This window comes from Peromyscus leucopus, chromosome 6 (genome assembly GCF_004664715.2).
Source record: "Peromyscus leucopus breed LL Stock chromosome 6, UCI_PerLeu_2.1, whole genome shotgun sequence".
NCBI classification, from domain to species: domain Eukaryota; kingdom Metazoa; phylum Chordata; class Mammalia; order Rodentia; family Cricetidae; genus Peromyscus; species Peromyscus leucopus.
Window position 1 is genome coordinate 68,332,052 of NC_051068.1, and position 20,989 is coordinate 68,353,040.

Sequence of the window (20,989 nt, forward strand, 5' to 3'; positions counted from 1 at the left end):
TCCCCGACCGCAGCCTGCCCTGGTGATAGCTACTGCGGTGCCCGGGTCTGTGCGGGGCGGTGCCCGGGTCTGTGCGGGGCGGTGCCCGGGTCTGTGCGGGGCGGTGCCCGGGTCTGTGCGGGGCGGTGCCCCACCTCTGCCTCTTGCGCGGAAGGCTGTTGTTCTTGATGAGCAGGGCCTTGATGTGCTCGGCTAGCAGCTCATCGTGCTTCATGCACCAGTGCCTCAAGATGCTGGTGGTGAACTGGTCGTCAGGGTGGCAGGGCCTGCTCAGCACCATCTTTACCATCTCCTCGCTGGGCCTGCGAACGAGAGCGTGCTGGGTGCCATGCACACGTAGCTGCTGGCCGGGGAACTGCTACACCTGCCGGGGTTCATCTTCCAACCCCGGCCTCCCTGCCCTGCGGCTTCCTCCTCTCACATCTCTCTCCCCCTTCTCTTTGGGCCGAGGAATTCCTGGTTTCATTCTCTGAAGAGGCCAGATGAGAAGTGAGATTCTCCCACTTCTGGGGTGGTAGGAGGCATGCCTATGGATGGCAAGAGTGAGGCCCTGACTCCCCCAGAGCAGGCAGAAGACCCAGGAAGCTAAGGGACACAGGGCGTGCTGGACAGATGCCCCTGAGTCCCATACCCAGCCTGCACTGCTGTCCCTTAGGTCAGCTGAACACCAGCCTGAGGGAGGAGCAGGAGGAGGGTGGGAAGCTGCAGTCCCCACAGGGCCCTCCCTGACTTCCCGCTTCCTCTAGGAAGTGCAGCCAGTTCCAGGTCTCGGGCAAGACAGGAGTAAGAGGGAAGCAGGCTGACTCCAGCACTTGTGGGGCAGGGCAGAAGGACCCCCAGTGACCTCAGGCCACAAGACTGTGTGGAGGCCAGCATGGGCTGTCAGAGACCCTGCCTCAAAAACAAACCCAGACAAACGCAGACGAAAGAAAACGAGTTGGAAAAGGAACATGACTGTTCCAAGGATTTGTCCAAGGCTGCTGCCAATGAGGGATCAAGGACGGAGGAGGCCCCTGCCCTCTCTCCCACTACACCTCCATCAGGCAGGGCAAGGGGTCCAGTGGCTCCTCTCTGTCAGGTGACGAAGGCAGGTATGGTCCCTTGCCCCTGACCTTCCCTTTGGATGACTGTGGCGGTCTGAGGGGCATGGGGAGGAAGAGGAGCAGCAGAAAACGGGGCCGTCCAGTCCCCACCTCCCTCTTCTGAGGGCAGCCCAGGGGCTGCTTATTTGTGAGTCAGCCGGGGAGGGCAGGGCCAGGCGGATGGCCATGGTAGCAAAGCAGGACCAGAGGAGCAAAGCTCAGTGTCCCGTGGAAGGCTGAGGCCTGGGGCCACCCGTTTGGAACTCACTTCTCTCTTCGGAGCTGAAGCAGGAGACAGGACAGGGCCTCTGGGTGTTCTGTGGGGGAGGAGAGAGGTTTTTCAGGGGAAGGGATCCTTTCAGGAGGTCAGGTGAGTACGTGAGTGCTTCTCCTATCCCCTAGCCAACAACCACTGGAACACAACAGTCTTGTTCCAAGAACCGGAAGAAGCAGTGTGCCTCACTCAGTCTGGAGCTCAGAGGAAGCCTGGTGCCCTGCTCAGAGGAGGCCTCAGGGCCAACTCCAGAGCTCAAGTGCATCTTGGTGGTGAGGAGTGGGGCCTGGGTCACCTCAGAAGCCTGAAGGCCCCCCCTCTTCCAGCCCACAGCCCAGCCCTACTCACCCTTGTATTTGAGGTGCTGCAGGATAGGGATGATGGTCTCCAAGGGGATGTTGTGGGCCAGGAAGAGCTGCCAGGCACAGTACTGCTCAAAGGTCTCCCAGTCCAGGCTCTGAACTGGAAGAGACAGAAGAAACCCTCTGTCTTTCTGTCTGTCTGTCTGTCTGTCTGCCATCTCTCACACATATACACATGGTTAATCCACTGACTAGTAGCACCCCAAACAGATAGAGCTAAAATCTAGATCCTGTTTCTTCCCAGATTGCTACCTTTTTTTTTTTTTGGAGGGCTGCAACATTCCCAGCAACCCAAGGGCTGGAGAGGTGAGGGTGAGGAGCCTTTCCAGGCTACAGGGCAAGACAGAGAGATCAGGTGGCATGGTGTGCGCTCTCTCTCTCTCTCTCTCTCTCTCTCTCTCTCTCTCTCTCTCTCTCTCTCTCTCTCTCTCTCTCAATTTTCTATGCCCAGAACTACTTTTCTGTCACTGGTAAACACACAGCTGACGTCCCTTTCCTCTCCCAGGTACCTGAAGACCTGGTTACTTACTGAGTATGTTGAGGACTGAGTCCTTCCGAAACATGACCAGGTTCCCCATCATCACATGGCACACCAGCTCCTGGAGCTATGGAAGAGGAAACGCCAGACCCATTAGCTCTGAAAGAGGCCAGCGGCCAGGAGGGGAAGGACGGCACACATTTGGAAGGGTGAAGGCGTCGGGTACAACAGCTACAGGCTTGCAGAACACAGGCTGTTATGGAAAAACTACCCACACCCTGGGGTCAAAGGTGGGTTTCAGGACAGGCAGGGTTATACAGAGTACATGGAAGCTATAATCTCTAGGAGCCCTATGTATGGAGGTCAAGTCGAAATGGCCCGAATATTTTTATTCTTAGCCGAAGAGAAGGGCAGGCAAGAGCAAAAACACCCATGTATGAGCACGCACACACATCTGCCCACCCTCAGATTTATTTCCTGTGCAAACAGGAACTTCCAGAGAACATGGAGAAATATCAGGGAAGATGGCCTTGACCCCAGCTTCTCTCTTGGGCTTTGCTTTGCCCTAATGGCCTGAAGGGCACCCACATGCAGTGGGAGGCAGAGTGCCTGAGGGGTGTGGGCTCTCGTGTACAGGCCTAGAGAGAGAACACGGACCCTGCTCTCCCTAGTCCTGCCCTCCAGGCCTCGATGGAGATGTCAAAGCTCGTGTTCACCTGTGCAGAGTCAATTACGGCCACGATCATGTTCAACAGCTCCCCGCTTCTCAAGGTTTCATCTGGAAACTAGACAGAAAAAGACAGGTGATCGGGGCGGGAACGTGGGCGGGACCCCCATCATAAACTAGGGTTCTAGTCCTACACAGAAGCAAACAGCTACAAATCTGGGAATCTGAGCCTTGGAAGCCCCAGGTTTCAGTATCTGTGTATGTCCATCGTGAGCGGACTGTGTAGGAAGAGAGGAATGGGGGGCTGGGAGATAAAGCCAGAGCTGACAGGGCTTGGACACGATGGCCAGTTCTGTTCTCTGCATGCCTGGCAATGGAGAAACCCAATCTGAGCAGTCTCAGCCACAGAAAGTGTCAGAGGGAGCCTGGGTCTGGGGCTGTGTGAGGTCCTGGGTGGAGAGAGAACGGGGAGGGATGCCTCCTATGCCCCCCCTCCAGCCCTCCCTCCAGGCCTGGCTGGGATCACAGTTCCTTCTGCCATGCCCACGCCCTAAGCCTCATTTCCCCCTTCCTGGGAACTTTTGCCAAGAGGAGGAAGAGCTCATCTCTCCCTTCTATCCCAGCTCTGAGAGAAGATTTCAAACCAACAGGGAAATGAAAGTGAGTCTCTACTGCAGAAGCGCTGGCCTCGCAGACATCAAAGAAGCTTTGGAGATAGGAACAGGGACCTATCTACTTCAGGAGACCTGTCCTGGCCCAGAGGATACAGCTAAACCCAAGAAGCCACGTAAACAGGCAGAGACTGCAGCAGACATTAGAGCAGAACCAAAGAATACAACTTTTGAGAAAAGCTTCAACTTATAACACAGGGGGAAGAAGACAGCCACGTACGGGATGCAGTGACCCCTGAAGTCAGTGGGTGCGTGGACGGCACCTCAAGAGCATGCAATAGCCCTTGGGAGAACGAAGCAGGGGGGATCGCCCTTCGGTCTTCAGTCAGCCTGGGCTTCACAGTGAATTTTAAGCCCATCAGGGCTACAGAATGAGAGTGTCTCAGACAAGTGAGTGCATACCGAGGTGGTCATCTCCTGTGAGCCCTGCATGGCTGCCGCCACCCCCACCCCGCCCCACAGGGACCCTGCGGAGACACGGACCTCGGTGTAGATGGACGGTGTGAGGTGGCACAGCAGGCGCACGTCATCCTCCTGGCAAGCCTTCATGTCCATCATGAGGCAGGTGTGCAGGTCGCCCAGCTGGGTAGCCTGGGCAAACGACTCGTACAGGTTCATCTTCCCTGCGGCAGCTTTGCTACAAAACCAGCGGGACCCAAGTCGGTAGTGCACCCAACATCCCCAGAGGAGCCCATTCCACCTGCAAGCGCTGCTGAGGGACCCCACGGCACCCCTTGCCTTCCCCAGGAGGCCAGCAACTTCAGGGTCAGGAGACGCTTTTCTTCCCCCAATACTGGCTTTTGCTTGCAGTGTTTTACTTGTTTGAGACAGGGTCCCACTATATAGCCCTGGCTGACCTTGAACTCACTTCATTATGTAGACTAGGCTGTCTCTGAACTTAGGGAGATCTACTTGCCTCTGCCTTCCAAAGAATGCTAGTATTTAAGTGTACACCACTATGCCCAGCGTCCCCAGCAGCGGCTGTAACCACCAGCAGGGACTGTCCTGACTCCTGAGAGTAGAGGAAGAAGGGGCTCCTCTCAAGCTGGAGAAGTAGCAACTAACATCATGTACAAAGCCTAAATTGGAACTGAGGCTTAAATGTAAGAATTAAAAGCACGTGGACCTCAGACAAGAAAATACATGAAGCTAGGCCTGGTAGCAAATGCTTATAATCCCAGCACTCGGGAAGATGAGGCAGGAGGATCTTTGGAGGTTCTGAGAACCTGTCTCAAAATGAAACCAAACAAACAATAAAAACTCCACATAGGCCAGTCAGTACTTGGGAAGTGGAAGCAGGAGGATCAGGGTTCAAGGCTATCTTTGGCAAAGCAAGTTTGAGACCGACTTCAACAGGTTAGACCATCTCAAAAACAAAATAGAGCAGACATGGCGGGGCACACCTTTAAACCCAGCACTCAGGAGGCAAAGGCGGGCGGATCTCTGAGCTCAAGACCAGCCTCATCTAGAGTGAGTTCTAGGACAGCCATGGCTATTCCTGAGTCCCTCTGTACACAGAGAAACTTTGTCTTGGAAAACAAAAACAAAAAACAAAAACAAGGACTGGCGAGATGACTCAGTTGTTAAAGAGGCCCAGGTTCAATTCCCAGCACCTACAGGGCAGTTCACAACTGTCCATAACTTCAGTTCCAGGGGATCGGACACCTTCACACAGACATACATGCAGGCAAGACATCAATGCATATAAAATAGGAACAAACAGATAACTTTAAAATGTCTGAGAAAAGGCCCGGCAGTGGTGGCGCTCGCCTGTAACCCCAGCGCTTGGGAGGCAGAGGCAGGCGGATCTCTACAGATTGAGTTCCAGGACAGCCAGCACTGTTACACAGAGAAACCCTGTCTGGAATAGCAAGGGTGGAGGGGAATCTCATGCAGCTAAGGCTGGCCTGGAACTCCCGCACTCACCTCCGAAGTGCTGAGATTGCAAGAGACTAGACCTGCAGAGAACTGAGGGGTCAGGATCTGATGGCAACACTGGGAGGCGGTGGGCATTTCCTGGCTTGTGGCCCCGCTGGAGGCACTGGGCATGTATTCACAAGACCTGTTCCTGGCCTTCTCTGTCCTTCTCTTCTTGCCTGTTCTGAGCTGAGCAGCTTCCTCGCCACAAGCCCATGCATGACACCCATGGCTACGATGTTCTGTCTTTGCACAGGCCTAAAAGAACAGGGCCAGCAGACCCTGCCCTCTGTTGCCGAGCTGTCTGAAACCACGAGCCAGCATGCATTTTCCTCTAAGTTTCTCTCACTGGGTCACAGTGGTGAAAAATTTACTACCACAGGATGTATGGACCCTGCATTTAAGCCCCGGCACCCAAACTAACACACAAAATGGACCGTGCTGCTGTTGATAGCTAAAAGGGGAGGGGACTGGTGGGCGTAACAGAGAGGCTGCCTCTCCGGGACGCCCCAACACCAGTAGGAGACGGAGACCACACCCACCTGGCCCTCAGATAGTAGAGCAGGTGGTAGCCGATCTTGGGTTGTTTTTGGTACAGCTCGGACAGAAGGTCCAGAAGCAGCGAAAAGCTGCTGTTGTCCTCCTGCATCTGGCACAGGTTCCTGCATGGGGTGGAAGAAGGCCGTCACCCAGAGCAGACTCTCCGAAGGGTTGTCTCCCCACCCAACACCTCCTCCTTCCTAGAGGACAGGGACGTCTGTGTATGTCAGGGAAGACGGCAGGCAGGCAGGCAGGCAGGCAGCTCTTCAGCTGAGGACTTACCTAAATATTAGGTAGAGAGGCTTCCCTACAGACTCCTCCAGGGACCTAAGAGAGGAAGGTTAAAGAGAGTCTACATGAAGGAGAGTCTCTGTAGGCAGATGATACGGAAGACCAGGCATCTAACCCACTTCTTTCCTACCCAGAGGCAAATCCTGCTGCCTAGTGGTTTGGGAACAAGCAGGCTCCCAACACAGAAGCACAATCGGAGGATGTCATCCTCACTGAGGAACAGACTCTTGCCCTTCAGCCAAGTCGGGTCAGGGCCAGTCCCTCCAGAAGCAGCAAGGCTTGGGGCCACTGGCCCGGCCGCAGGCCTGGACAAACAGGGCAGGGATGCTGGCCCACTGCCCAGTACTCGGGGCCCATTAGTACATGCGAGCATGGAAACACCACGTGGAGAGGATTTTTCTCAAGTCTACGGTGATGTGTGCCTCGGATCGCTTCCGAGGCCCAGGGTGTCAGAGATGAGCCTTACTCTTCAGTGACCTCTTCAGGCAACACCTCCCCTCGAAAGTGGGCCTTGAAGAGCTCCTGTAGGCAGGAAGCAAGGACAGACAGCTGCTCCGAGTCAAAGTCTTCCTGGTGACAAGACAAGGGAGGAGGAGACGTTAGGACCCAGACGCAGCCTCCTGGTCCCCACCTGCCCCAGAGCCTCTGGGTCCACCTGTGTCTACCTCCCAGCTCAGCTCACTCATGTTCCCTGCCTCAGAAGGGTTGGTCTGGGGGAGGGAAGGGAGGACCTCCATTCCCAGTGAGGCATGTGTGAGGAGCTGTAAGCTGGGAAGGTTTGGACGGCCTTCTCCCCGAGGACTCGGTTCCCCACTTACCTCCAGGACCTGGTCCACGATTTCCTGCATGACCTCACATTGGGCCTCGGTGTCACTACAGCATAGAAGTGAGAGGAAATTAGTAACGGCAGGCAGGACACATGCCAAGCTGTGTACACGCACATGCAGACCCCACAAGGGAGCCATGAGCCCCCAGCTCAGAGGGGAGATGTCTGGGTAGCACCTGCCATTCTGTGGGCAGAGGCCCAAAGAAGTCCAGGACAATCCTCCCTTGCCCTGCTCCAGTCTAGAGTGGCTCTTACTTCCAGAATCCAGAAAGTGGGGTCTCTCCTATTCCCAGCCCATGCTCCCCAGCATCAGCCAAAGACATGTCTCATGGAGCTCCGACTGCCCCTCCAGACCCCACCATCCAGCCACACTTTCCAGGTAGCAGGAAGCACCCAGACGGGATCTTCTAAGGTGGGGAGCAGAGCTTGTACCCCACCTTCCTTTCTGCAGCTGCAGCACTTTGTCCCTCAGGGACTCGTCCAGCTGGTCGAGGTAGGGGGTGACGTCAACCGGCTCCTCCACAACGGTCTCCTTGATGGGGTGGAAGCGGAACTCTCTCTTCTTCCCTGAGGATGGTTTGTTAAGACTCTAGCACCAGAGACAGTCCCCATGAGCTACCTGTTCCCTCCTCACAGCCTGTGTGCCTGTCACTCAGTGGGGTGAGTCCCAGACTGTACGCATGCCCGGCTCATACTCACAAATGGGCAGGACCACTTGCTCTACCCTATGCCTTTGGTGTCAAATGCTAAGCTTTGGACCACCGAGCCTCCTCCAACAATACACAAAACTCAAACCTCATGGGCAAAGAGGCAGGACAGAAGGACTGTAGACTGGCTACCTGAGAAGCAGGCCTGGGCTACCACAGCTCAGACACTCTCTGCTGCTACCCTTACCTTTGCTATTGAGATCCTCCTCATCATCACTGAAGGCTGCCTCTGCGTTGTCATAGCAACTCTCGTCCTTATCTGACAGATGGTTGTCCATCTCCATGGAAACAGGCTCTTCAATTTTGACTTGTGAGTAAAGAGAGAGAGACTCTGATTGCCCTGGGTCCCCCAGTGCACCCCATGCTTCTGGGAATGAGACTAGTGGGAGAACGCAGTTTATGCCCTAGACGGTGACTGCGGGAAGGACAAACCTGCCTTGTCAGTTCTCTGTGACCCACCTAGAGGAAGGGACAGCACAAGACATGACTTCTCCATGTCAGCTGGTGAGCGGGGCATAGCCTTTTCTTTTCTGAAACAGGGCTTTCTGTATCCCAGGATACCCTTGATCCCCTGGTCTTCCTGCTTCCACCTCCCAGGTACTAAGATCACAGGCATGCCCTGCCAAGCTCAGCTCTGGGGACGTTTATTAGTGTTCTTTGATTTAAAACCAAGCTGGAAAGTAGTGCTTGGCTTAAGCCCTTATACTAAAACAAAAAACTGTGGGAGCCAGTCTGGCAGATGGCAGTCTGGAGTCAGGAGCAAAATGAACACGACAGGATGTGAGGAGGGGCCTGGACTAAGGACTGGGGGACAGGTGCATTCACTGAGAGGTCACTGGGGAAAGTGAGGGAGTGAGAGCCATGAGTGAGGTTCCATGGAGAGCAGACGGCCGCTGTCTGCGGGAAGTCCGTACCTTCCACGGGCGGGGAGGGCGAGCTGCAGAACTCAGGGAACTTCTCTCGAAGCATGGCCCGCAGTTCCTTGTCCAGCTTGGGGTTGTCAAACAGAGGAGCCAAGTGTCTGATGGAGAACACAGATGAGGGTCACACCAGAGCTGCTCACCGCCACCTCAGTGTGGACACACAGGCCGAGGAGCACAACGTGCCACTTCAGACCCTTCAGGGTCAACGGGGGTGGACGGGAGGGCCTTTGAAGCCTCTGGTAATGTGATGGCAAGTTAGAAATTTCTGGAGTCAAGGGGACATTGGTCTTTCTGTCACAGCACTATTCACACCTGTTAGGGAAGGAGTCAGCAGCGGTGTGACAGTATCTGGATGCCATCTGATCCAGAGGGGGTCGGACCTAATGAAAAGTGGGGGAGTCCCCCACCCCAACACACAAACTCCTTACGCCAAGACTCGTTTCTCCACAATGTGGTTGAGGGAAGAAAAGACGCCCTGCCGCACATGGCCTTCCAACGGTGGGTAGAAGTTAGGAATGATCTAGAAGGGAAGAAGTGGAGGCAATAACTACAGTGTTCTGCTGGACGAGAACGGAAAAGCTGTTTTAGTTTTAGTGTCAGTGAGACTGTGTGGCCGCAGAGAGGGTTGCAATGACTACTCCAGGCTGTGAAGACAGACTCCTTGGACTGGCCCCAGCTGTTGCGAAAAAAACCCAGATTCTATCTTCAGTCGCCATCTTGCATCATCACCTATGGCAAGAAGGGCCAAGCGCACTGGAGACAGCGTTGGCTAATGCAGGCACAGGACTACAGTCGAGGCATGCTGGGAAGGCCCAGTCGCTGGGAGAGCGGCAAGGCACTGGACACTGCTCACGCAGGACGGAAAGGCAGAGAGAGCCCTGGCGGCGGCACTTACTCGGCACATGAAGTCCAGGAGCGTGGCGGTGATGGCTGGGTGAGGCTTCATGGAGTGATGCATGACCAGGATGGCCGGCTCTAGAGTGTGAGGAGAGAAACGACAGGTCCCCGGCTTCAGCACCGTCTCCGTCTACCGCTAGCTTCTCAGGACCCGTGAGCCCCTGGGAAGCGCCAAGGCTGCCCATCGCTAACTGCACTCGGTCCTCATCTCCCTCCCTGTGCCGGTATTCAGCTTGGCGCAAAGGAGATGGGGAGAGAGGCCGTCCCCACTCAGAGCCCCACTCAGCAGCAACTGTTGGCCTCATCCAGGCCGCCTTCCTCTTGGTCAAGGGAAACCGGAAGGGGGCAGGGAACCGCTCCTCAATCAGCCACTTCCACCCCACTCCCGAGACCGATGACTGCTGTTAGCAGGACGCGCAGTGGGGCTGGGGAGGGTGGCATGGTGCTGACTGGTCCCAGTCACATACCTATGTTCATAATGCTATCCTTGTCTGGGCTAAAGAACAGCCAGTCATAAAACAGAGCCAGCTTGGCGTTAGAGGCAGCAACGTTGGACTGGAAAAGAGAGAAGGAAAAGACTAGTTCCACCAATCAGCTCCCATCCTCCCAGAGCCGAGGGTAGATTCCAGGGCCCAGTGGCTGTTCCGTCTTTAAAATCCAGCTCCCAGCAAGAGCTGGCCTAACCTCAGGGTGAGGAGCACACAGGCTATTATACGGGCACTGGACTGGGTTTTTCATGTACGGCGCAGTACACACACCTAATCCTCATAAGGAGAACAGCATGGGAACACTGATCACCCACAACTTGAGGTGATGTTCACAGCAGCCACAGCTGCCTTTGCTGAACAACCCAGGCACCTCCCTAAAGACCCCCAGGAAAGGCTGCTGCCTGAACCAGCACATTCCAGGAACACCATAAAATGGGGGAAGGGTGTCAGATGCTTAAGAACAGAATCACCCTAGCACAGAAAAAGTACACTGGAGGGGGTGGCGGCTCCCTTAAAGGTTCTGTGCTTGGAAAAGGAAGCGTCCAAGGCTGATGCCAAAGCTGTGGAAGTGAGCATCTAAGGCAGCGCTTCTCAGCCTTCCTAACGCTGCGACCCTTGAATACAGTTCCTCAGGTGGTGGGGACCTCCAGCCACAAAATTATTTCATTGCTGCTTTACAACTGTGATTTTGCTACGGTTATGAATTATAATGTAAATATCTAGCATGCAGGCTATCTAATGGGTGACCCCCGTGAAAGGGTCGTTCGACCCCCAGGTTGAGAACAACTGATCTAAAGGAAGAGTCAGGGTAGTGTAATGACTTATGTCTGTGATTACAGCACTTAGGAGGCTGAGACAGGAGGATTGCTACAAGTCTGAGGCCAACCTAGGCAGCACTCCAAGACCTTGTCTCAAAGACATAAAATAAGTTGGAGGTAACTCAGTGGTTGCAGAGCTCTTGCCGAAGGGCTTGGGTCTTCTTTCAGCACCAACATGGCGACGCCCAAGCACCGGTTCCAGTTCCCTCCTCTAACCTCCACCCTCCACGAGCACGCGCGCGCGCGCGCGCGCGGCGCGCGCACACACACACACACACACACACACACACACACACTAAAAAGTGACTAAAATAAAACACAAGTATGAAAACCTTGAATCTGAATAGGAAACAGCTCAAGAGAATAACTATGGTTTCTAGAAACAATGAGGAAAAACTCAGGCCCTCTTAGGGACCCAGGTAGGCATGCCTCGAGAATCCAGACTTTTGAGTTGGGCACAGAGGTTGGTGCACACCTAGTCCCAGGACTGAGGGGCCTGAGACAGGAGAGCTGTAGCTCAAGGCTAGCCAGAGCTCCACAGTAAGATCCTGTAACAGACAAGCGACCAACAGTAATGGAGAAAGACGAGGAGCCTAGTCAAACCCAAGCTCAGATGAGGGCGACTAGCACTTTCTAGAGACAAAGGGAGGGGTGAAGAGCCTGAGGCATTCGGGGCCCACAGGGAAAGGTCCATTCGGGTTCAGACGGCCATGGAGTCAGGATGGAAGAAGTCCAGGAGCATGCGAGAAGAGGCACCGTTCCCCACCCAGCCGTCTCTGCCCCGTGGCCTGGCCTTTACCGTGCATGTGGTCAGGAGCCAGCCAATGATGGCCCATCGGGGCAGGATGTCTGAACTCAGCACTTCGTTGGAAGGGTGGACTACCCCACAGATGTAGCGGATGAGGTCACAGCGCAGGGACTGACTGTCGGGGGTTGAGAGGTACTGGCGCTGGAACCAATCCTGGTATCGCTTCTGCTGGCCAAATCGCACCTAGGGAGGAGGGGTGGGGAGGAGGGTGATGAGTGGGAGCCGGGACCGTGTCCTGTGACAACTAAGCTCTTTGTGTCTCCAGCGCCCTCTCCTCTTGGGGACGTCCTGATCTTAACTCTCCAGCTGGCCTGGTGATCAGTGGTTCGCGCACCCCTGCAGCTGGCTTCATGACACACTGGCCTCCCAAAGCAGCTGCAGCCCGATCTGGCTGCTAACGCTCGTCTCTGCTTCTCTGGCCAGAAGCCTCAGCTTTTCTCCCTTTCCGGAGCTACAGCTGAATGTGAAAGAATGTTCCTGGAGAGCAAGTGTTAAGCCAGGCCACCACTGAGTACTGACTGCTTCCTGACGCAGGATGACTGAACAGGACTGTTACAAGGCGCAAACTCTCCAGACCTGGCAGCAAGTCCTTCCCCAGACACACCTCAAATGTTTACAAACCACAACACCAGAGCCAGATGTGGCGGCCCATATCTGAAATTCCCACACTCCAAAAGCTGATATAGGAGGACGGCCAAAAGATCAAAGATAACCGGACTACTACCCTGTCTCAAACCAGGCACCTAATAACCACACAGTAGCACTCAATGGGGCAGATCTGGAATTCTCTTCTAGTACCCTCTCAGAAAATATCAAAATAGATCAAAAAGGTTAACAAGATGCTTCCAGGTCAACACTGTGGACCAGAACTTGTGGCAGCAACAGTGGCTGAGCACCTGGAACACAGCAATGGTGGCAAAAATACTAAATGTTAATATACAGATGTGTGATGGCTAGTTTTATGGCATAAGCCAGAGTCGTTCTGGAAGACGGAACCACAGCTGGAGAAATGCCCCACCAGGCTGGCCTGTGGACAAGGAAAGCTGTGGTGCATTTTCTTGATTGGTGCGTGATTTGGCAGGGCCCAGGTCTCTGTGGGTGGTGCCACCCAGGGGCTGGTGGTCCTGGGCATTATAGACAGCAGGCTGAACAAGCCGTGAGAACTAGCAAGTAAGCAGCACCTTCCAGGGATGCTGCCTCCAGGTTCCTGCCCTGCTTGAGTTCCTGTTCTGACTTCCCGCAGTGGTGGACTACATGGAAGTGTAAGACAAAGTAACCATCCCCTTTCCAAGTTGCTTCTGTTCACAATAAAAGAAACCCTCACTAAGACAGTATGTATATGCTCTAAATGCGGCCTTTTCAGAGACACAATGTTGTGAAGTAGTCCAAGCTAGACTGGAACTGGAGATCCTCATGCCTCAGGGTCCCAATCCATGTGCCATCCCATCCCACTACAATTTGCTTTTTCTTTTCTTTCTTTTGAGACAGTCTCACTAGGTGGCCCTAGCTGGCTTTGAATACATAAAGATCTGCCCACTTCTGCTTCTCAAGTGCTGGGATTGAAATGTCAAGCGAATACCACCATGTCCAGCATTTTTGTTACTATTTTTCTTTTTAAGAAGACCAGATCTCATGTAGCCCAGGCTGTCTTTGAACTTGTACCAGTCCTCCCAAATCATCCTTCTGAGTGCTGGGATTGTAGGCAGGCGCCTCTACAACTCCTTTGTCCACAAACAATCCTCAGAGACAGGAAAACCACGGTCCTCAGACATTTTTTACCACAGTGCAGCCACGTTTGGAAACCAAAGACCACAGCCTACACTGCAGACAGACACCTGGGCACACACACTGGAAAGGCTGCTTTTAAAAACAAACTTCAACAGGGCTGGATTCTGCCTCGATTCTTCAGCACTCTACCTCGAATGCTTCCGCTAACATTTTTTTAGGGTACTGTGCAATGTGCAGGCATAGACTGCACCAGGGAAACCCCAAAAAGGTAAGGGACTTAGCCACTGTTGTGTGGGGCGGTAATCCGCGGTGTCAAATCTGCAGGGAGCTCAGCTAACACCGGACACAGATCATCTCACCCGGGACGTCATGAAGAGGAGCTTCGTCTCCATGTCTGGGGTTAGACGACAGGCTAGAAACTTTCGGGATGTTCTCGACTGAAGTAGCTGCAGGATACCTGAACCAAGTGTAAAAGAGAAGTAAGAGGCCAGAGAAATGGAAGGCAGAAGAGGAAACCGCCGGGCCGGGGCAGGTGTGGTTTTGCTCACGGGCCTATTCCGTGACGAGCCCGGGAAGCGGAGCAAAGGCACACGAGCTGGACACCGGTCACGCTGACTGACTGCGGCGCTTCCCTTCAGCGGGCCTCCCAAAGCCCGACACCCATGTTTTCATAGCTACAAGTAGATGGGAAATTCAGGGGGAAATGTGACAAGTCTGTTTTTGGTTTGTTTTAAGACAGGGTTTCTCTGTGTAACTAACAGCTCTGGCTGTCCTGAAACTCACTCTGTAGCCCAGGCTGGCCTTGAACTCGCAGAGATTGCCTGCCTCTGCCTCCCGAGTGCTGGGATTAAAGGTGTGCACCACCACCGCCCGGCTAATACTGGAAGTCTTAGCCTGCCTTCCTGTTCCTAAGGGTGACACTCTGAGGTCCTAGCACCAACGTGACTGAGCGGCACAGCCGTACACCGGGCGGTCAGAAAGACTGTCTCCAAATCCTGCCTGTCACTGCCTAGCCGACCCGAGCAGGCGGCTTCATCTCTTTGAACCTCACTTGCCTGTGTAGAAGTAAAACACTCATCTTAAGGGCTGTACAGATGATTAAAGGAGCTGGCACACACCCTCTGAGGAGAAGGAGCCCCGAGCAACCCAGCACATACTTAAGGTCTCAGAGTAGCCCACAGCAGCAGCACCCTCCTGACAGCCTTCAGCATGTGTGTGTGTGTGTGTGTGTGTGTGTGTGTGTGTGTGTGTGTGTACACATCTGTGTTATATGCGAGGAGGAATGAAGCTATATAGAATACAAAAGGATTCTGGGAAAGTCAGACCCGAAAGACCTTGCCAGGGGAAAACACACACACACAAAGCAAACAGACCCCTGTAATGAGAGGCAGGACCATTTCTTTGTCTTCTCTATAGCTCTAGGAATCAAACTCAGCACACTGTAGGTGCTTTACCACTGTGCCACATCCTGGGAGCCATTCTTCCAGGACTAATAAGACCCTCAGCTGACTCCACCCTGTCAACCACAGTGAAGCCAGAGACTGGTCATCCATCACCCTCTCAAGGAGCTCTGGGAAGGAAGAGGTCACGGCTTTCTATCCACGTTTGTGTTTTAAGTTTTTCTTCCATTTTAATTTTCTGATGTGCATATGTGGACTCACATGTGTCATAGTGGGTGTGTGGAGGTCAGAGGATAACTTTGGGAGTCAACTTCTTTGCCTTCTCCCATGTGGGGTTCTGGAGACTGAATTCGGGTCATTAGGCTTAGCAGCAACTGCCTTTATGAGCCATCTTGAGGCCTTGTCTTTGTTTTTTAATTTAAATGGCAGCTGGAGGCAGGTAAGTAGGGCCCAGTCAGGAACTGTTCTGTGGCCTGCCATTCCCATGCCCAGCTGTACTCGGCCAAGTATGTCCTACCTCAAGCTTTCTCTGATTAAATCTCTCCAACAAACCTCCGGCCCTTCAAATCCACTCAAAACAACAAGGACAAGGCCAGGCTGTGGTGGCGCACACCTTTAATCCCTGCACTCGGGAAGCAGAGCCAGGTGGATCTCTGTGAGTTCAAGACCAGCCTGGGCTACAGAGTGAGATCCAGGACAGGCTCCAAAGCTACACAGAGAAACCCTGTCTCGAAAAACAAAACAAAACAAAACAAAACCCAAACAAACAAGGACAGGGCACACCCAGGGGCTTACTCACCTGTAAACTGAGGACTCAAAGCCTGAGGGTTATGGATGATATCCTTCCAGAGCAGTTCAAATTCTGGTATCCTAGCAACATTCTGAAGTAATCTTACAAGGTCCCGGCCAATCATCAAACATTCCATGAACTGAAAGGGAGGGAGGATGGAGAATGGGGAGTAGGAAAGAGAATAAAAACATGCATTGTTCACCTTCTAGATGGCGGACAAAGTATAGCGCGTTCTATGGAGGGGAAAGATGGCTGAAGGGACCATGACACGATTCCTTCCGGAGTCAAGGGATTGGCTGTGCGGCTGAAACTGGGGACCACAAGAAAGAGGGGAGCCCTGCTGACTCTCCCATCAATCAAGCCCCTCTCCATTTGAAGTTGCTTTGATTCAGTTCAAGGGAACCAAATTCCAAAAGTATGGGACTGGGGAGCAACACCCCACATATCCTACCCCAACGTTTGTTCTGTCCAACAGAAAAGACAATTTGTAATGAAAGAAATGATCTATATATCTGTGTGGTCCAAACAATATTGATTAAAAGCATGTGCCTACACAATTATGTGAATATATTTCTAAGATTTTTGAGATAGTGTTTCTCTGTGTAGCCTTGGCTGTCCTGGAACTTGCTCAAACTCATAGAGATCCACCTGCCTCTGCCTCCCACAGTACTGGGATTAAGGCGTGTGCCATCACCAACTGGCTTTGAAGTTGTTTGTTTTTTAAGATTGTGTAGCCCTGGCTGTCCTGGATTTCACTCTGTAGACCAGGCTGGCCTGGAACTTACAGAGATCCACCTGCCTCTGCCTCCTGAGTGCTGGGATTAAAGGTGTGTGTGGGCCACCACATCTAGAAAGATTTACTTTTATATTATGTATATCAGTGTTTTGCCCACATGTGCCCACAGAGGCCATAACAGAGTGCTAGATCCCCTGGAACTGTAATTGTAGATATCGGTGAGCCACCGCGTGGGTGTTGGGAACCAAATCTAGGTCCTCTGAAAGAGCGGCATCTGATCTAACTACCGAACTTTAAAGTTTTACCTGATAGTGCTTTTAACTTAAATTTTCTTATGTGGCCGGCCAGTGGCCTCATAGTAGCTTAGATTTAGCATATCTCTCTTTGGAGAAACTGCAGTAAATAATTCATAATCCACACAAGTAAACATGTCAATTACTTCCGGGTTAGGTGGGGCTGATGTAACAGTGGGCATACAAGAATAGCTGTGTTGTACAATAATGTAAACCGAAACTGACCAGAAAAACCCTGGATGCCAGCATTATGTGTGACGTTTCTAGGAGCAAGGGGTATTCCATGCCAACTCCCTGTCCTTTACTTCTGAGCTGTCTAGGGATGATGAAAATACCACATCTAAACCACCTGCACCTCCAACAAGGGATCTCTGGCCCAGATGCATAAAGGCCATTGGGATACCACATCTAGATATCACTTCCTCATACTGATGTTGTTCTGTTCCCTTACCCGTTCCCGAAGCAAGGAGATACAGAAGTCAACTTCCTTCTGCCGAAGGGTCTGGAGCTGGGCAGTCCCATGGTGGTCCACGATCAGTCGGAGGTATGTGTACACAGCCATGGCGATGAGGATGCTGCTCTTCAGGACCCACTCCCTGCAGGAAGGGAAGACACTGCACCTACCTCCTGCCTAGACCCACTTGCTCCACCGGCCTGCACCTCAAACTCCTCGGATGTGCACACAGAGAATGGCTTCCATCTTTTGAAGGTTTTTCTCAGGTGTTATTAACTAACTATGAGTTGACTAAGGTAAAGGTAACTAATTTTCTTTACCAGAAAAATGCCCAACATAGGTAGGTGCTGAATGAAATCAACCTCTTCTAACATAAGCATTTTCACAGCTGCCAATTAAAAACTGTTTGTTGACTCATTCATCCACCATGGCCCATCATATGCGAAGCGGTGTTAGGTGAGGCACCAAACACAGGCAAGCTGCGTTTCTCCTGCTCAGCTACGGAGCGTGTTTTCTGTGTCAGTAATTCTCTTAAGTGTGACGCAAGGGCCTCTGGGGAATTCCAGGACCCTTTCAGGACCCGGAGTTCTGAGAACACACTGTGCTAGCCCTCTATCGGGCTTATTATAGTCAACCATGCCACAAACCTTTCCCTGGCTCTAGCCACCAACCCCACCCTCAGATAATGAGTCACCTGCCCGAAACCCTAAACCAAAATCTGGGAGGTTGTTGCAGGGTGGGGGTGGGGGTGGGGGTGGAATTTAGACGGTAAAGCCCACTTTTCCGGAGTTTTAGATTTTCCCTGGAAAACAGTGAGGAAAGCATGATCTGTTCAAAAGGGGCACCGGGAAAGCCACAGAGGGGAGTTCCCAGCATCCTAACGCTGCCTCCAAGTGCCAAGTAGTTTGTAATTGCTTTGACACCCCTGCTGGGAGGCAGAGAACTGGAGGAAGAGGTTAATTACTACAACCAGGCAACATCCTGGTTCAGGAAAAGTAATCAAGCGACTTAATTAACTGAAAGACTATGGCTTTGCTTTTCTTTTGTTGTCTTCTTTTCTCTTTTTCTTTTGGTTGTGTGAGTCGCTTCTGTTTTTTGAGACAGGGTCTTGCTAGATAGCCCAGGATAGACTTGAAATTCACAGTAATCCTCCTGCCTCAGTCTCCCAAATGCGAGAGGATTACAGGCATGCACTACAATGCCCAGCACTGTCCTGTTTTCACAAAATGGAAATGCTACTCAAGGACACATACTTCCTTTTACCCCCACATCCCTAAAAATACTTGGAAAGGTCAGGTAAACAGGATGGTAAGCTAGAACACATTTAAAATGCCAAGGCAGTCCCTTTCACCACAAATGTGAAGGGGCTGGGCAGCAAGGCGGCTGCTAGGTGACCTGCATGGGAAATTCAGCTCTAAGGGATGACGGACAGAATCTGACACCAGGAACAGAATGAGAAGATCACTTCTGAGGAAGACTCCTAGCAGAGGGGAGGACAAATCTGACCACGAGGATGGAATAATGAGGAGGAGAGGGAGATGGAAGTGAGGCCCTCTAGCCAAAGGGAGTCGAGAAACAAGAGATCTAAAGAGAAGCAGAGGCCTAGGTAAGAAACTGCTAGAAGCCCCATTGCTAGTGATGACACCAGCCCTAGGCCAGCCGAATATACTGCGCTCGGGGCACTAGGTGGCGCTGCACAGCAGGCCTGGGCAGAGCATAGCTTTGATTATGAAGAGAACCATGTTTTAAATTGAAACAAATATGGACAATATTAGGCCTCTTAGTCATTTGGCTATTGGATGTCCTTACTCTGAAAGAGACGCTAGAATTAAGTGAGGCAGAAACTGGGAACACAGGCCAAGGTGAAGCCATAAGCAAATTTACATAATAGAATAGCCCTCCCACCCTTCCCAGGCCGTCACTTTGATGGGGAAGAGGAGCCAGAAAGTCAAACGTGCCCCTGTGTCACCTTCTAGGAGGAGTCTCTGCTCTCTATTACTTCTTCACCCACACTGCCCCTGGACCATTCCAAAAAAGAGCATGTGCTGGACTGAGAAGTTTGGAAGGGAGATGAGGTACCTCCAGGCTCGAGTGGTTGGCTGGCCCCCTCTACTGAGCTCATTTTCCCCCAGCTCCCCCAAAATATAAACATTCCAAGGAGGTCTGGGTCAAAAATAAACCCTTATCAGATGAAACCAGCTTTTCCTGGGCTCTGAGATATTTCAGCAAGGTCCTTCTTTCCCACTCCTCATCCCTTGGGACACACTGTGGCATGAGTCCTTCCATCTGCCACCTTCCCACTGCATCAGAGTACCCTACAGCCACGAGCCTTCCTTCCCATGTCCCATACTCACACCCCTCATGTCCGTATCTGGTCTTGCCCCACCCTTCACGGTAGACTCTACCTCTGCTCCGTCAGGATATCCAGAACACTTTCTGCCAACCAGATATTTTTGGCTGTAACATCGCCACCTGATTTCAAGGGGATGGGAGGGGGAAGAATCAGAATACAGTAGCTCTGATTAGCAACTCAGCTAATCGAACCAACAAACCTCTTCACTCATCCTGCCGGTCCACCCAGGTATCTCACCACTACTGCCCTGAATGCTAGAATAACCTCTCTCTCTCCTTCCAGGCTTTCAAGATTTCCCCTTTGCCTTGAGAGAAAGGAAAAGAATGCTCTGATTTTCTAGAACTGCTACTTTACCAGAGCCGATATTTTCCTATCCACCAGGAAATGCAGAGGGAATGCTTTGTCCTTGAAAAGTAATGTCTCAGACAAACTGAAGCCCCAGTTGAAAAGCAAAATGTGCACTAGGGCCTAAGAGATGCGGTGAGCTGGCATCGCAGCCGTCTAGTGTCCGGGTGTCAGGGTGGGATTCAGGATCCTGACAGGCTAAGGGCCGGGCGGGTGTGTGTGTGTGTGTGTGTGTGTGTGTGTGTGTGTGTCTGTGTGTCTGTGTGTGTGCGCGTTATTTCTAGACACCAGTCTTTGGATCTTGCTATTGAACTTCCTGGAGCAGAATTAACACGCAGTGTTGCCAGACAGCCACGCTGGGATGAGAAGTGGGGCTGGGGTGTCAACAAAAAGGAGGTGCCGAAAAAGAGTAAGAATACACAGCACACCAATGTCACACCCGAGTCTCAGGGAAAAAATTCAGTGTTCACATAGTCATATCACAACCACTGGGGGCCGTCCACACTGAGTAGGGATCTCAGTGTTAGAGAGAACCCTAAAGAAAGGCAAAGCACAGCCAGGTATGATGGTGCAGGCCTGTACCATCGGCGCCGGGGACGCTGACGCAGGACTGGGAATGTGAGGCCAGCCCGGGCTACACAGCAAGACTTTTTTCATTTAAATAAAAAAGGGGGAGGGGGGAGAAAGGGTGAGTGGAGTTGAGCATGGTACACTGTAGTGGTAGAGTGCTTGCCTAAACATATGAGGCCTTAGGTTCAATTCTCACCACCATAAGAAACAAAACAAAAAGACAGGCACCAATGGGCATTGGTGAAGCAGAGCTGCAGGGTCGGCCTCGTTTTTATCTATTATTAATACTTTGTTTGCTTTCTTGTTTTTAACAGGAAAACAAAACACAAGCGATCTCAAAAGCAGAAGAGATGGCTTGGGCAGACCTTTCCATAGTCAATATTTCAGACAGAAGTCATTGATGCCAAGATTAAAAAAAAAAAAACCCTAAATGTCAGGGACTATTCTGTGACACTGTCCCTCAGACTGGCCCTCGTTAGTTGCCAAAATCACTAGGGAGCCAGTGTTTAGAACAGGGGTGAAACCAGGAAAAACAGAAAGGCAGAGAGCACATGGCTTCCTTCTTTCTCAC

General features: G+C 52.3%; 1 protein-coding gene across 1 annotated transcript in view; it reads right to left on the reverse strand.

Moving 5' to 3' along the window:
* Positions 1-20,989, reverse strand: part of Ints3 (integrator complex subunit 3) — a 43,978-nt gene that overhangs the window by 1,803 nt on the left and 21,186 nt on the right. Inside the window, exons 6-26 of the mRNA XM_028890767.2 lie at positions 19,556-19,622; positions 17,148-17,292; positions 15,677-15,806; positions 13,837-13,934; positions 11,741-11,932; positions 10,103-10,190; positions 9,634-9,713; positions 9,167-9,258; positions 8,730-8,836; positions 8,003-8,122; positions 7,546-7,675; positions 7,101-7,155; positions 6,749-6,852; positions 6,274-6,318; positions 5,994-6,113; positions 4,018-4,171; positions 2,913-2,981; positions 2,248-2,323; positions 1,705-1,818; positions 1,351-1,399; positions 135-302 (exon numbers count right to left, since the gene is read on the reverse strand). Of these exons, the coding sequence (XP_028746600.1) occupies positions 135-302; positions 1,351-1,399; positions 1,705-1,818; positions 2,248-2,323; positions 2,913-2,981; positions 4,018-4,171; positions 5,994-6,113; positions 6,274-6,318; positions 6,749-6,852; positions 7,101-7,155; positions 7,546-7,675; positions 8,003-8,122; positions 8,730-8,836; positions 9,167-9,258; positions 9,634-9,713; positions 10,103-10,190; positions 11,741-11,932; positions 13,837-13,934; positions 15,677-15,806; positions 17,148-17,292; positions 19,556-19,622 (2,203 nt within the window). The remainder of the gene's footprint in view (positions 1-134; positions 303-1,350; positions 1,400-1,704; positions 1,819-2,247; positions 2,324-2,912; positions 2,982-4,017; positions 4,172-5,993; positions 6,114-6,273; positions 6,319-6,748; positions 6,853-7,100; positions 7,156-7,545; positions 7,676-8,002; positions 8,123-8,729; positions 8,837-9,166; positions 9,259-9,633; positions 9,714-10,102; positions 10,191-11,740; positions 11,933-13,836; positions 13,935-15,676; positions 15,807-17,147; positions 17,293-19,555; positions 19,623-20,989) is intronic.